Source organism: Eschscholzia californica, unplaced genomic scaffold, assembly GCF_041429995.1.
Source record: "Eschscholzia californica isolate CP2 unplaced genomic scaffold, dmEscCali1.0.p SCAF_6, whole genome shotgun sequence".
NCBI classification, from domain to species: domain Eukaryota; kingdom Viridiplantae; phylum Streptophyta; class Magnoliopsida; order Ranunculales; family Papaveraceae; genus Eschscholzia; species Eschscholzia californica.
In genome coordinates, this window is record NW_028238483.1 from 34,281,012 (window position 1) to 34,294,181 (window position 13,170).

A 13,170-nucleotide genomic window follows, 5' to 3' on the forward strand; every position below is an offset into this window, starting at 1 on the left:
AGCGATGACTCTTTTCCTTCTCCACTCATCCTTCACCTAAGCTTTTCTCCTCATTCCTTTTTCCCACCTCTTCCTTCATTAATCAGGGAACCACCCAAACTCCATGATACAACGTAAGTTCTTTCTCCTTCATAATTTTTAATTATTTGAGGTTAATATTTTCAACACAAAGTATTCATATACCGTAATTTTCTTGTATGCAAACTTACAAGTAAAAGAATAAGTATGAAATACTAATATGTAAATACTTTAAGGTCAAAATAGACAATTTCTCATTTTTATGACATTTAGAATTAATATAAAAAGAAAAATCATGCACTTAGAAGGGATGGAAAACAAACGCCATAGAACTTACAAGTGATATCACTTAGTAAGTGGTAGCACTTATAAGTGGTAATCTATAAATGGGCAAGAAAGTCATTTTGGTGAACGGGGAAGAATTGTTCTACGACCGGAGACTGCCGAATAATCCCTGCTCACTACTCAATAAACAAGTAGACGCCGGTATCTCTGTATCATACCACCGCCTCCTCAGCAAACAAAAAAAAAAGAGAGCAGTTAAAAGCAGTAATAGAGATCATTCTGCAAGTTCCGTCTCACTCAAAAAATGGGTTACAACAAACCTAGAAAAAACAAAGGTCACTCTTCTCATCATAGAGGCCAGTCCAGTAACACTCGCGAATTTCCTCGGTAATTTCTCCTCTTCATTACCTCATGAATTTGAATTCCAATTAAAAACTCCCATTTTTTTTTGGTTTTGATGGTTATTGTAATTTGTTAATTATTCCTACAGAGAAGAAGGTCTAGACGAATCTCTACCAAGGGAACTAGGTATGAAACTATTCAAACATAAAAGGATTCCTTCAGTATGCTTCTGATTTTAGGAATTTTCTTATGTTTTTCAGTCTTGCCGTCTCTATAAGGTGTTTTATTAGGTTTAGCCCCAGTTAGGGTTCTTGTTTGATTTATAAAGATGAAAACTTGGGTTTTTTAGATTCATGTACATGCTTGTTTGTTCTTGTTGTTGTTGTTGTTGTTGTTGTCTATTTTGTTTCTATTATAACTTTGGAAGTTCTACAGATGCAACACATGAGGAACCTTCCGTCCCAAACATTCAGCTTGCCATGTGGGTATGGTTTCAATTTTCTATATGAATGAATTATATCATCCTAAAAGCTGTGGAGCTAATATGGGTTTGCTACGAATTGGCAAATGCCAACAAATCTGTTCGCTGGTTTTGATTATTTTCTTTAGTGAGATTCCTTGATAGGGGTAGGCATCAAAATGAGAAGATAACATCATTCCTGACTAGTAATTGAGGCCATTTGCTATTATGGTTCTGTATTTAACTGATATTTGGTGTTAATTCAGGATTTTGGACAATGCGATGCAAAAAAGTGCACAGGTCGTAAACTTTCAAGATTTGGCTTGTTGAAGGAAAGTATCAAATACAAGACACACATTTAGATTTTTTTTTGGTCTCTGTTGGTGCACCTCTGTCGCCTGTGTTAGTTTCCTTTATTTAATGATCATTCCTAATTTTACTCAAGATAATGAATATCTAAGTTGTAACTAGATCCCCTAATTTGGGTATGCTTATTTCCTTGATTAAGATCTAACCAACTTTTAAACTCGGTCATCAAGTTCTTTCAACATGAATATTTGTCCTAGTTATGCTTGCCTTCCATGAATCGTTTCCTCTGTTACTAAAAGATATTTGGTAATGCAGGAGTTGCGCGTGACTAATGGCTTTGGGGGGATTGTCCTGAGGTACGTAGGCGAACTCTTCTAAAGTTGTTCCAAGTTACCAAACTCTGATGAACAACATGACTTTTTTCTTGATAATTCTCGTGATGCTAACAAATGTCTTGGTTGGTCTCGTCACAAATTTATGATGCTTATGGAGATCATATATATGTTTTCAACTAGTGGTTTCCTGGTTGATGGTTACTTAGTTTCATCTTTTACTATTTCAGTTTGGTGGTTATTATTTTATTTTGGTTGTTACGTTAGAGCTTTAAGTTTTTAATTGGTGGGTGTTATTGAATTTTGGGTAGTTATTTAGAATTGGTGATTTTGGTAGTTATCATACTTTGTTCATCTATAACCCATATACTACTTCTTAGGTTTATTTTTCGTATTCAATACCCAATTAGTTTTGTACTGTTCAGACACTCAAATACTCTGGTTGGATATTCCAGTGACTGGTAACTTCAGTAGGTGTACTAGAGATTTTGTATGGGGATCTCGTGTGAACCCACACATGTCTCTGTTACAACCATTAAGTCCACTCGAGATTAATGTTTTTTTAACAATGCAACAGCCAATTGTTGTTTGAAGTAAAAGAAATTGTGATCTAAAAAAAAAAAAAATTTAAAGACCTAATAACTGTTGCAAAGGAGTACATGCACAGATATACTCGTGTATGGATATTTTCCAGTCACCATATTCGACATTTTGTACAGGTTTTGGCTTCTGATATCCTTGCAGATATCCGTTTTATACTGGTTTATGGGGCTATTATGTATTGATAAAGAGTGTGTTGTGTGGTTAATGGATTGCTTATTGTTTTCTTCTATTTGCTATTTCCTTTCTTATTTCATCTTGATCGCCTGCTTTCTCTTTTTTATCTTCCATTTTTTTGAAGATAGTTGCATTTTTTGTCTCAAAAAATCTGTTACACATATTTTAAACACAATCAAATGGTGTTATGACTTGATAATGAAATTTCGCAGTCCTGTTGGGAAGCAATGTGTCTCGAAAGAAGATCATCCGCTAATGAAGAGAAAAGGGCTGGCTGTAGTGGACTGCTCTTGGGCACGTTTAGGAGATGTACCTTTTGTCAAGCTCCGCTGTACTGCTCCTCGACTTTGTAAGAAATCTCAACCACAATTTTTTTTTTTTGTACTTTACATATTCAGATGTGAGATTCCATCTAGCACGTGAATAGTCCAGTAAATGGTGGCCTGCATCAATTATATGTATGATTTGGATAAATCATAAATCAGTGCTTCTGAATTCTGATTTTGAATTCTAATTTACTATTTGTATTAGCTAAGTCATAATGGATAGTTATAAACTGTCAGACTAGTGGTTCTTCAATGTTTTTGCTTACAATGTGCCGTAAGAGTTGCTTTCAAGATACTATTCTTCTGCAACCATGTAAGCAATACTTGAAAGCTAATTTGTCACTTCTAAATTGCAGTACCATGGCTGGTGGCAGCAAATCCAATAAATTATGGTCGACCATGTCAGCTATCTTGTGTGGAAGCATTATCCGCAGCTTTAATTATATGGTATCTTGTGGATTTATTTACGCTCTCTCTTGTTTAATCTTATTTTCCACTTTTAAAAACTTTTTAGTGTCATTGCATCAACAGTGCTGGGAACATAATATTCTATTTCTCTCTGTATATTTGTTCTGTTGGGATGATTATCACCTCGACGACGACGTTAATTTATGCAAGAATTTTCTTATGCAATAACTTAGAGAGAAAAGAAGAAATTCTCAGCGAAGCAAAAAACCGATAATCCTTCAAGGAGTACCTCCATATGATATTAGAATGTAAACCATATACAATAGGCTAGATAAGTAGATTATATCTCATCTTCATGAAGTCAAGCATGAAGCAACTTACTTCTACTTATGGTTTTGTTTTGTTTCTGCTTACCCTTGGAATTATAGACAATTTTCTAGATGCCTTGGCACTATTGTTGAGGTTCGGAACTTATCCTGCTTGTAGAACATAGAAATGATGCTTGTGTTACTACTGGCTACTGCTAAACTTCTGTTTATATTTGCTTGTTTGTATGAGAAAAAAAATCCTTGGTCCTCTTAACATTTTCTTGTAACTTGTTTCCTTAGAGAATACTTCCTATCTACAATTTTCTTTTAATCAAAGACAGGTAATGCAAGTTTGACGGTCTATATAATGCTTGGTCCTCTTAAGTCTTAACATTTTCTTGTAACTTGTTTCCTTAGAGAATACTTCCTATCTACAATTTTCTTTTAATCAAAGATAGGTAATGCAAGTTTGACGGTCTATATAATGCTTGGCAGTGGCGAAGAGGAAATGGGAAGTCTGTTGTTGGGCAAATTTAAGTGGGGGCATGCTTTCTTGTCTCTGAACAGGTATGATGCATTTATAAACATTAATATAAGAATCACTTTATAAACTAGCCAGGTCTTGTAGTTCTGGACTAGCTATAAATTAAACATGTTGACAAGACGAAACCACTGCCACCTATTGGGAGAATGGAATATTTTGTTACTTCATACTAGGTTCTCTAGAATTTGTTTGCTGACAGCGAACGCTTCTTATAAGATTTGCAATTATTTTGTTCAGTGTTATGGACACTTATGGATAAAAAAATTGTTCTCACTTGGACTGAGAAGAACTACAATTGATCCTCCTGGGGACCTAAAATGTTTAATGATTGTGTGGTCAAACGTCAAACCATTATCGTCCCTGATAATTTTATTGTCCACTCAAGCCAATACACCTACACAAGTAAACTATTTTGGAAACCCAAGGACTCAATCTTATGGATATGTAAAATACAGGCACAAAATTAAGAGTCTGATTATGAGGATAAAATCGGTGCCTTGTTGGAACAATAATTTATAGGTGCACTTCTATGCAGGGAACTTTTGAAAGCATATTCTCAATGCAACAACAGCACTGACATTATTTCTGTTCAAAACGAGTGGCTTTCTCAGAACTCAAAAGTTCCAGAGCATCTTCCAGATACTAAAGGTACATGTTTATCATTTATGATTTTTTTTTTGGGTTGTGATATATGTTCAACCAGTTTGACCATGATTTTGTTTTAGTCGGAAACATGTTTATCATTTCAAACTATTGGATTTCGTCCTTGATCGCTCTAGTATAAATTTTGGGGAGTGCTACAACCATTAAGAGTTTTACTCATAGGATTATTTAGTCCATTGGTGGCACGATGTATACCTTCAATTTTAGATCATTAAGATTTTAAAGAACAGTTTATGATACATCAGCTTCCGAGTGACACCCTCTGAGTAAGACTAGCTAGGTTAAAGAAACATTTCTCATAAATTTTAGAATTGATACAGTAGGGGTTTACAGGTAAATGAATTTGGAGAACTGCTGATTTACGTTTACCTGTTTTTCTGAATTTTCTGGCAATGCAGCAGGAAAAACTGAGTCAACTATTAATAAGGGAAGTGGGTCCGAGTACGATTCTGAAGATGATCTTCCACCTCTTGAACAAAATATGAATCACTTGAATGTGGAAGATAGTGAGGAAGAAAGTGAATGACTTTATGGATGACCTGTGCTTGTACTTGGAGTCTGTAATAGAAGAATCATAAGAAGATGGTTTTCGGGATCTTGAAGCAGCCTGAGCTGCAGATGTTTCGGCCTTGCGGGACATATCTTGACACATTTTACACCTTTGCAATCGTGGTAAAGTAGGCATTAATTATGGGTATCTTGCGGAGTTGTCGTTGAAATTTTGATTAACACCTTTCGATACAGCATTTGGATGAGCATGTTTTCTTCTTTTTTCTACAAGGAATATTTATTTACGTCTTTTTTAAACTCACAACTTGCTTGTAAGTAGTAAATTGTGGGTACATGAAGAAAGATATGGAAAAACAGAAAGTAGGTTGAAGCTGTGACCATTACCTGGTATATATATTACAAATTTCCTGAGATATAATATTTCAAAGGGACACAAAACATCTCCTTCGTCGTTTCTCATCACCAACTTCAACCACTACCACTACCAAGTACCACCACAATTTTCTCCTCTTCTTTCAACACCACCACCACCACCTATATTTATCCTTACTCCCTCTCTACTTCTCCCTCTCCTGTACTCTATCTAAATTGGCGAAGCGGAGCATACCCTTTGTCGGGAAACCGACCCACCCAAACCAGCTCGGTTTTGGAAGGATTCCAAAATGGAACTGGTTCGCACAGAGAAAGAGGGAGGAGGAGAGAGAGAGAGAGAAGGAGAAGGAAGAGAGAGAATATTAGTGGTGATGGTGGTTGAATGTGGTGGACTGAGAAGAACAAAGACTGGGAAAAATTGAAGGTTGCCGACAACTATTATGGGAGTGTAAAAATTTGTAGTAGTATTGGGAGAACCAAAAAGAAAAACAAAAAATTTCATTCAAAATTATTGTTCTATAACAATTAGAAAATAAATTAGTCAACAAAAATTGACGAATTTTTGACAGTCTTTGCACTCAGAAAATTTTATTACTTTTCAAAAGCGTTGGCCAAACAAACTATCTATTCAGGAAATAACACCGAAGTAATTCTTAAATGTTTAGAGTGTTACATTTGAAATATCTTTCGAGGATTTCAATATTTTTCATCTCAACTAAAATTGTAACGTAACGATATTTGAATTTTTGTTGAATTTTGCATTGGGGATGCTAGTGTGGCACAAGGGAAACTGGAGGAAGCCCGCAATCACCAGACCGGACTTATTCCCACGCCAGGACCTCTGTCCGACTGGCCCCAAAACTGTTTCTTTTTTCTTCTCTTTAGATTTTCCCGTCTTCTCTTTCAGATTTCCCTGTTTTTTTCTTGAAGAATGGCGGGAGGAGTTGAAGAAAACCCTAGATTCTTCGTTGCAGTTCATGTGGGTGCTGGGTTTCATGCTCCTTCCAACGAGAAAGCGCTTAGAAGAGTGATGAAAAAAGCTTGCCTTGCTGCTGCCTCCATCCTTCAGAAGGTAAAAATTCTCCCTTCTTCCTATGAATACCTCCGTCTTACCCAAAAAATAAAAAAATCAATGATTAGGCATTAATTCTCAGGGGCCTGGTGTGTGCGTTGATGCTGTTTCAGCAGCAATTCAAGTGTTAGAGGTATTTTCCACATCCAAGGAAGTTCTGTTTCTTGTGTTTTGAGTTTCTGTTGACCCATAATCTAATAATTGAAAACCTATTATCATTCATGGTTTAGTTTGTTTTTGTCTTAAGAGTTTCATGATTTGACAGAAGGTCTTTGGAGTAATCATATACATCAGTAAATAAAGAACTTATCTTGAGTTTTGTTAGTTTTGTTATAGGATGATCCAAGCACAAATGCAGGCCGAGGTTCAAATTTGACAGAAGGCGGTCGTGTAGAATGTGATGCTAGTATTATGGATGGTCATTCTGGAGCATTTGGAGCTGTTGGAGCAGTGCCAGGTATTTGAATCTACCAGACTACGTGCTCGGTGCTCTCGCTATGAGTACGGGATGCTTACTATTTTTGTTCTATTACAACGTACTGAATATCCATTTTGTTCGATCTAGATCAGGTGTACGAAATTCTATCCAAATTGCTACTTGCTTACTCAAGGATCAGTTGATGGGTCCATCTTTGCTTGGTCGAATACCTCCCATGTACTGATCAACGTATTATCCTTGCTTAGTGTGTCATCTAAATCTTGTTTTTTTTAGTCATATAAAGAATATCGAGTCATACTAAATCTTTTCAGTCATCTAGAATTGTAAATTTTAATTTGGGCATATAATATTTTATTTTCTTTGATTTGCTTGTTGAGTCATACAAAGATAATGAGTATATGCTGTTCTCCGTGATTGGTTTTTGGTTTCATTTTTAATTAAATTTTTCTTCTTATTTTGTACATAAGTTTCTTTAGGTCTTTTAATAATTCGCATTTTGTGCTCTTCAGCTTCCTAGTCGGCGAATCTGCACGAGAGTGGGGGAAGTCAAAGGGCATTGTCTTTGGGACCATTAGCGACGCTAATGAGGTATATCATTTTATTGTACTTTAATCTATGCAAGGTTATAGACATAGACAAAAAGTAGAAAACTAAAGTACGACCATCAATCTCTTGGCTGGCCTAACAAAAGTACAAAACTACCATTTCATCGAGCTACTCCAAGATTACTTTCTTGTACCGTTGAGGTAGGATTACAGCTTCTGAACTCAGTAGTCCTGCTCTCTTCACAAAAGAGTGATAGTAACGGAAAAAGTGTAGCGCTTGAATATTTTGATATCAATAGAATCAAGATATTAACAATACTGCTTCCCTGATTTTTTTTCCTGCTTATTTGAATGAAGTGGTTGGTAACAGAGAGAGCAAAAACACAATGGCTGAAATACAGAAAAATGCTTGATGATGCCAGAAGAAAGAACGAGTTTTCAGCTACTGATCACTCTACTTCTCAGAAAGTTGCTACATTACGACCGAGTACAGGTGTTTCTCCCACATCTAGTCAGTTTTTTGCTAAATTATTTGTGACTTCACTTGGTAAAACTGAAAATAAGTGGGGTTGAAAGATAAGTAAGTTACATAATACAAAGAAACGAAAAATGGCGATAATCTAGGCTCTACCTCATACACTAAGGATCTAGGAAGGCCGACATGGAGTAGGTAGGTTTACGCAATTAACTGAACTTTTAAAACTTGCATTTTGATCCTTCAAGCTGTGTCATACAGTCATACTTCACTTTAGAGCAGCAAATGTTTGGAAAACTAGGTTATCAGAGATGAAAATCTTGATATTGATACTAATTCACCTTATGCAGCACAGATTTAGACATGAGAATGTGGATACAACGGATCCGTAGGTCTCCTCAATTTTATAAATCTTAGGGTTCAGGTTTAATATGATTGAAGAAATATGTGCATAAAACTCATTGAGTTCAGTAAAATACTGTAATGGACGCCTAAAATTGTAAACCTAAATAATTAGAGTATCTATTAAACAGCTTTTAGCTATGTTTGGTAGATTCTTTTTTGTCATGTGCTTGAAAATGAAAATCGTCAGTCTGATGGTTATTACATTCTGTTCAACAACAGTAGGATCTCAACCATGTGAACATGCAAAGGAGACTAGAACTGGCGACCTACCATCAACTTTTGTGTTGGATCCATTGGACGAGGATGCCATTGTAGATACAGTGGGCGTTGTTTGTGTTGACACTGAAGGACACGTAGCATCAGGCGCTTCAAGTGGTGGGATAGTGTTAAAGGTTTTTTCTTCTACTCTTAGTGTTTTAATTTTTCTCTTCATATGATTTCTGTTCTGGTTGGTCATAACTGAATTGCGTCTCTATCAACTTCACCTTTGTTTCCTTTCTGTCCCACAATGAACTTCTAGTACATTAGACAAAGAAAAAAGCTACAAGCTAGCTGAACAAGCTTTCCCAATATATCAAAACCATCTAAAAATTTGTTTTTGAGTAGTCAAGATTGAGTTTGTTGTTAGTAAATCAGATTCTGGATCTGAACAAAAAATGTTGTCTGCCGTTGCCTTCTTGAAACTAGTGGTGCTAAAGTGGTCTGCGCTACTCGAGTCCAATCTGCCTTTGCTGGGCTGCGTATACCCAGCTTGTAGTTTGTTCGAGGCCTGACCTGGCTTGCGCAGGCCTATAATTAAAAACACACGTTATGACCCTTAATTCTTGTTTATTTTATTTAAAAAAAAAAAATCTCGATCCTCAAAGGAAAGAAGTTAAAATGGAGGACATCGTTGAAGAGGTTCAAGCTTTGCTTTATAGGTGGTCTAGATGGGACAAGTGGCCTTAGTTCAAATCTTGTTTGGATTTCACTCTGTCATGGGCAGCAATGATTGTAACAATTTAAACCTTTAGATCTTGTTTTGCTGAGCAGTTCATCTGCAAACCTGTCTTGAAGGGGAGTCTAATTATATCTTTTCTTATTATATTGATTCAAAGAAAGAAAAATCAGATTAGAATAAAACTTTCAAGTTTCAATAAATCTCCGTATTTGAGCTTTATTTCTGAAATCAATTTTGATCTAGTAGTTGAAATAAGGGGAGGTTAGGGAGGTGGTGTCTATAATACTATGTAGCTCTTGTTTTTTGTGATTCTGGCGGCCCTGTTCTGTTGACAGCACTGGTTGAAATTTCTACTGTTCTAGTCCCTTTACACCCTCCAAAGTCCAACCCGCGGCATAAGGGTAAAGTGACTGAAGACTTTTTGTCATATACTCGTATTAAAACTGAAACCTAATTTCCTGTGTGACACCAAAGCTTTTCATGTTCAATGCTTGAACATGCAAATACTGAAAAAATAAAAAAGATATAACCTTAAATCCCTCTCATCTCTACAAAATAGCAATGCAGTAAGATATGATATCTGTACAAACCCTAAACCCACTCTCAACTCTTTGGGTATTTTGATTGACAAGAAAGAACGAAGGAAGGTCAACAGCCGGAATCATACATTGTATAATGAGTTTCGTACACATTATTTATCAGTCTGATGACCAACATTGGTTGATCCTTTTGGTTTGTAAGTAAAAGTAGACTCTAATATTGAAAATAAATTCTTTGACAATAATTACAGGTCAGCGGCCGTGTTGGATTAGCTGCAATGTATGGTTCTGGCTGTTGGGCTTCCTCGAAAGGTCCCTCTGGAAATTCTTGCTTAGCCGGTTGCTGTGTTAGTGGTGGTGGTGAATACTTAATTAAAGGATTTGCAGCACGCGAGTGTTGTGTTTCGTCATCACTGTAAGCCTATTATTATCTAATTTGTCGTATCGACATCTTTGTTGTCTTGTTGGAGAGCCATTTAACACGTACATATTGGTAATTGGTGAACCTAAAATATTGAAAAAGTGATGATATAGATAAGTGTCTAACTGATCTAGGTCTGACAGTAATTTTTATCTGTGTAAACTAACTTGTATAGTATCAGTTTCTTATATATTTTCTCTCTGAATGTTCACTAGGTCTAATTAAATAATCTAGATAACACTAAAATTTATGTAAATGATTGAAATGTGATTGGGTGCATTCCCATTCGAAAAATTCACCCTGTGAATGCTGTTAGTAATTTTCTTCAGTAATTCCACTCTGTAAAATTGAAGGGTTTGCTGAAACCGGGAAAAGACTTCAACAGCGTTAGTGTTGCAGATATGTTATATAAACAGTTACTTGTTTCTGTAGATCGGAGGAGGGACCAGCATCTGCTTGCACAAAGGTCTTGGACTCTATTATTCAAGGAAGCGGTAAAGGAGGTGATAAAAGTGCTGGAATCTTACTCGTTCAGGTTGATGCCCCAAAGATGGTGAGCTCCGTTCTCAAACCTTTTTCTGTTAGTTTGTTCAGTGAGGTGTTAACTTGCATAAATGCTTTAGATTTCAGAAAACACATCAATGCTGGAAGCAGTAGAGATTGTTGCTACCTATTCTTCTTTATCCTTTGGGATAGGTTATTTTGGAAACTCTATGCACCAACCGAAGGTATACTCGCAATTTACTTCATAGTTTATTATTGACATGAGTTTCTTCTGAGCCATGCCCATAACCGATTCAAAACTCAGCCACACTTGGTCTGTGTAACATGTAAACTGAATAACTCGTACACTTACTAATATTCGATACCTATACTAGTTATCTTACATGGTGAGTACTGAGTAGGATAAGACCTAAAGGAGGAACCGAAAATACGACAAACACACCGATCCCCATGTATATTGTTGTCTCAGTGAATGAAGCCATTATTATTTTACTGAATGTTTTCTTGCTTTTGGATGAATCAATTTTTAATTATTCACAGAACAACAACTAACTAGACTAGAGGGGTACTTTATGGTCCTTACATGATCATATGCAGCTTGGCAAGTATAGACAAGATATCTCTGTTTGGACTCTCACATTTTACCTATTGAAATGACAGTTACTGTTAGACTAGAGTACATGGTAGCACAAGAGATAGTGAAGCTAGTATTAACGTTAAATAGCATGTTATAACTTTATATATATATATATATATATATAATATGTACTTTTTGTGAATGGTTGTGGTCCTAACCAGGTCTTTGCTTGACCATATTATTCCATGACCACAGAAAATAGGGTCCACATTTGTTTAATGACTTTATTCTCTTCTAGTCTTCTGTATATCTCAACAAATATGGGATCAGGATCGGTTGACCAAACCCAAGCCTGAGGTCTCGGCTGATTTAAGCCATGTTAAGTATAAAATTACACTGATTGAGATTGGTTTAAGTAAAAGAGTGGGTACTGGAGCTGGTTAACATGGCTAAGTTGTGTAATCTGGAGTTCTGATTTAATACGAAAAATAAGTAAATTGAGATCACAGGACGTGATATTCATACTGACTTCAGTCAGTCAGGGACATGGGTTAAGGTCTGATTACTGAGTTTGATGATCATATTCAATTTTATTAGACTATCTTTAACATGTATCCGTTTGTTTCTTGCAGGTTTCAATCCTTAGAAGTAGTAGATATAAACGTTCATTTGGTATTGATCATTTTGCTGCACGAATAGATCTTAGCGCACAAAAGACTTTGTGAGAAGAATCCAGGTTTCGATTTTAAGTTATTGAATAATTTATACGTTTTTCGTTCTTAACAAGTCACTATCGCTTTCTCATTATTTTAACTATCAGATGTGTTGGTTGGAACCATGGGATTAGACTGTGTTTAGGTCTCAAATGTAGTGTGTTCTGATCTATCATACCAGAGGTTTTAGTAATTTAAATTGCTTCGAAATTTGGGCTACTCTAGGGTGTGACAGGCTCCTGTTGTTGCAGCCTTCATTTATAAATTTGAACCACTCGATGAAACTAGGGGCCATGTTTGAGTCAATATGTAACACTTGTATGTTCTGAATCCACATTTCCCTTGTCATGGGGCATTTGAAAATCAAGTGATTGTAAGTTTCTGAATCATAGTTGCGTATAAGGCACAATGTTGTATTAAGAGGTAAGAATTTGGGGAGCACTGATCTAACTGGAAGAATGTTGTGGCATAATTTCTGGATGAAAACCTTGATTCGAGGTTGAGCTCTCAATTACCGAATTCGCTTCAACATACCTGCATTCATATTAGTATGATAGCCAAAATTTTGTTTATCACTTGAGGTTCAAACAGATTCATCAATGTTGCTTCATACCAAGTAAAGATTAGACCTTTACAAACATGAAGTTTTTGGTGTTTCTCTTCTTCTCTCTTTGATTCTTGAGACATGTCTAGTAAGGTTGAACAGATCCAGAAAGGTTGAACAGATCTAAAAAGGTCAAATTAGGTGTTAATTGTTGTGGTACTGCTGGAAAGAGTAGCCAAGCCTTCAAAATAGCCCCAGACCCATTTATGATACATGAAGGGGAAGAAGTCCCGATCAAACCCCTTGCTTAGGTCGATTTACTTGGGCGAAGAGGTGGTCAAA

At 36.1% G+C, this 13,170-nt stretch overlaps 2 protein-coding genes across 5 annotated transcripts; both read left to right on the forward strand.

The window, feature by feature from the left end:
* The first annotated feature begins 393 nt into the window (after positions 1 to 393).
* Positions 394 to 5,660, forward strand: LOC147533957 (RNase L inhibitor protein-like protein). Of its 3 annotated transcripts, none has more exons than XM_086647408.1 (10): positions 394 to 690; positions 794 to 831; positions 1,081 to 1,130; positions 1,372 to 1,435; positions 1,728 to 1,770; positions 2,736 to 2,872; positions 3,206 to 3,296; positions 4,061 to 4,132; positions 4,645 to 4,757; positions 5,171 to 5,660. In XM_086647408.1, exons 1-10 carry the CDS (start codon positions 608 to 610, stop codon positions 5,296 to 5,298), a joined length of 819 nt encoding a protein of 272 aa, XP_086503534.1. In that variant the 5' UTR covers positions 394 to 607; the 3' UTR covers positions 5,299 to 5,660. The 3 variants fall into 3 exon arrangements, with proteins under 3 accessions (XP_086503534.1, XP_086503536.1, XP_086503535.1); XM_086647410.1 differs by having other exon boundaries at positions 5,174 to 5,660; XM_086647409.1 differs by having other exon boundaries at positions 432 to 690; positions 1,372 to 1,432; positions 1,725 to 1,770.
* A 724-nt stretch (positions 5,661 to 6,384) lies between these two features.
* LOC147533958 (N-terminal nucleophile aminohydrolases (Ntn hydrolases) superfamily protein) lies at positions 6,385 to 12,673 on the forward strand. 2 transcript variants are annotated; one of them, XM_086647407.1, is made up of 11 exons: positions 6,385 to 6,726; positions 6,809 to 6,859; positions 7,063 to 7,183; positions 7,297 to 7,381; positions 7,675 to 7,753; positions 8,068 to 8,203; positions 8,813 to 8,982; positions 10,321 to 10,484; positions 10,923 to 11,043; positions 11,114 to 11,218; positions 12,204 to 12,673. In XM_086647407.1, exons 1-11 carry the CDS (start codon positions 6,586 to 6,588, stop codon positions 12,294 to 12,296), a joined length of 1,266 nt encoding a protein of 421 aa, XP_086503533.1. In that variant the 5' UTR covers positions 6,385 to 6,585; the 3' UTR covers positions 12,297 to 12,673. The 2 variants fall into 2 exon arrangements, with proteins under 2 accessions (XP_086503533.1, XP_086503532.1); XM_086647406.1 differs by having other exon boundaries at positions 6,391 to 6,726; positions 8,810 to 8,982.
* Positions 12,674 to 13,170: the final 497 nt, after the last annotated feature.

Excerpts from the sequence above, each read along its gene's own strand:
- LOC147533957 (XM_086647408.1), top strand. The coding sequence starts at position 608 with ATGGGTTACAACAAACCTAGAAAAAACAAAGGTCACTCTTCTCATCAT. Across the intron at positions 3,297-4,060 it reads TCCGCAGCTTTAATTATATG|TGGCGAAGAGGAAATGGGAA; the intron begins GTATCTTGTGGA and ends AATGCTTGGCAG. Across the intron at positions 4,758-5,170 it reads GCATCTTCCAGATACTAAAG|CAGGAAAAACTGAGTCAACT; the intron begins GTACATGTTTAT and ends CTGGCAATGCAG.
- LOC147533958 (XM_086647406.1), top strand. The coding sequence starts at position 6,586 with ATGGCGGGAGGAGTTGAAGAAAACCCTAGATTCTTCGTTGCAGTTCAT. Across the intron at positions 10,485-10,922 it reads TGTTGTGTTTCGTCATCACT|ATCGGAGGAGGGACCAGCAT; the intron begins GTAAGCCTATTA and ends TTGTTTCTGTAG. Across the intron at positions 11,044-11,113 it reads AGGTTGATGCCCCAAAGATG|ATTTCAGAAAACACATCAAT; the intron begins GTGAGCTCCGTT and ends TAAATGCTTTAG.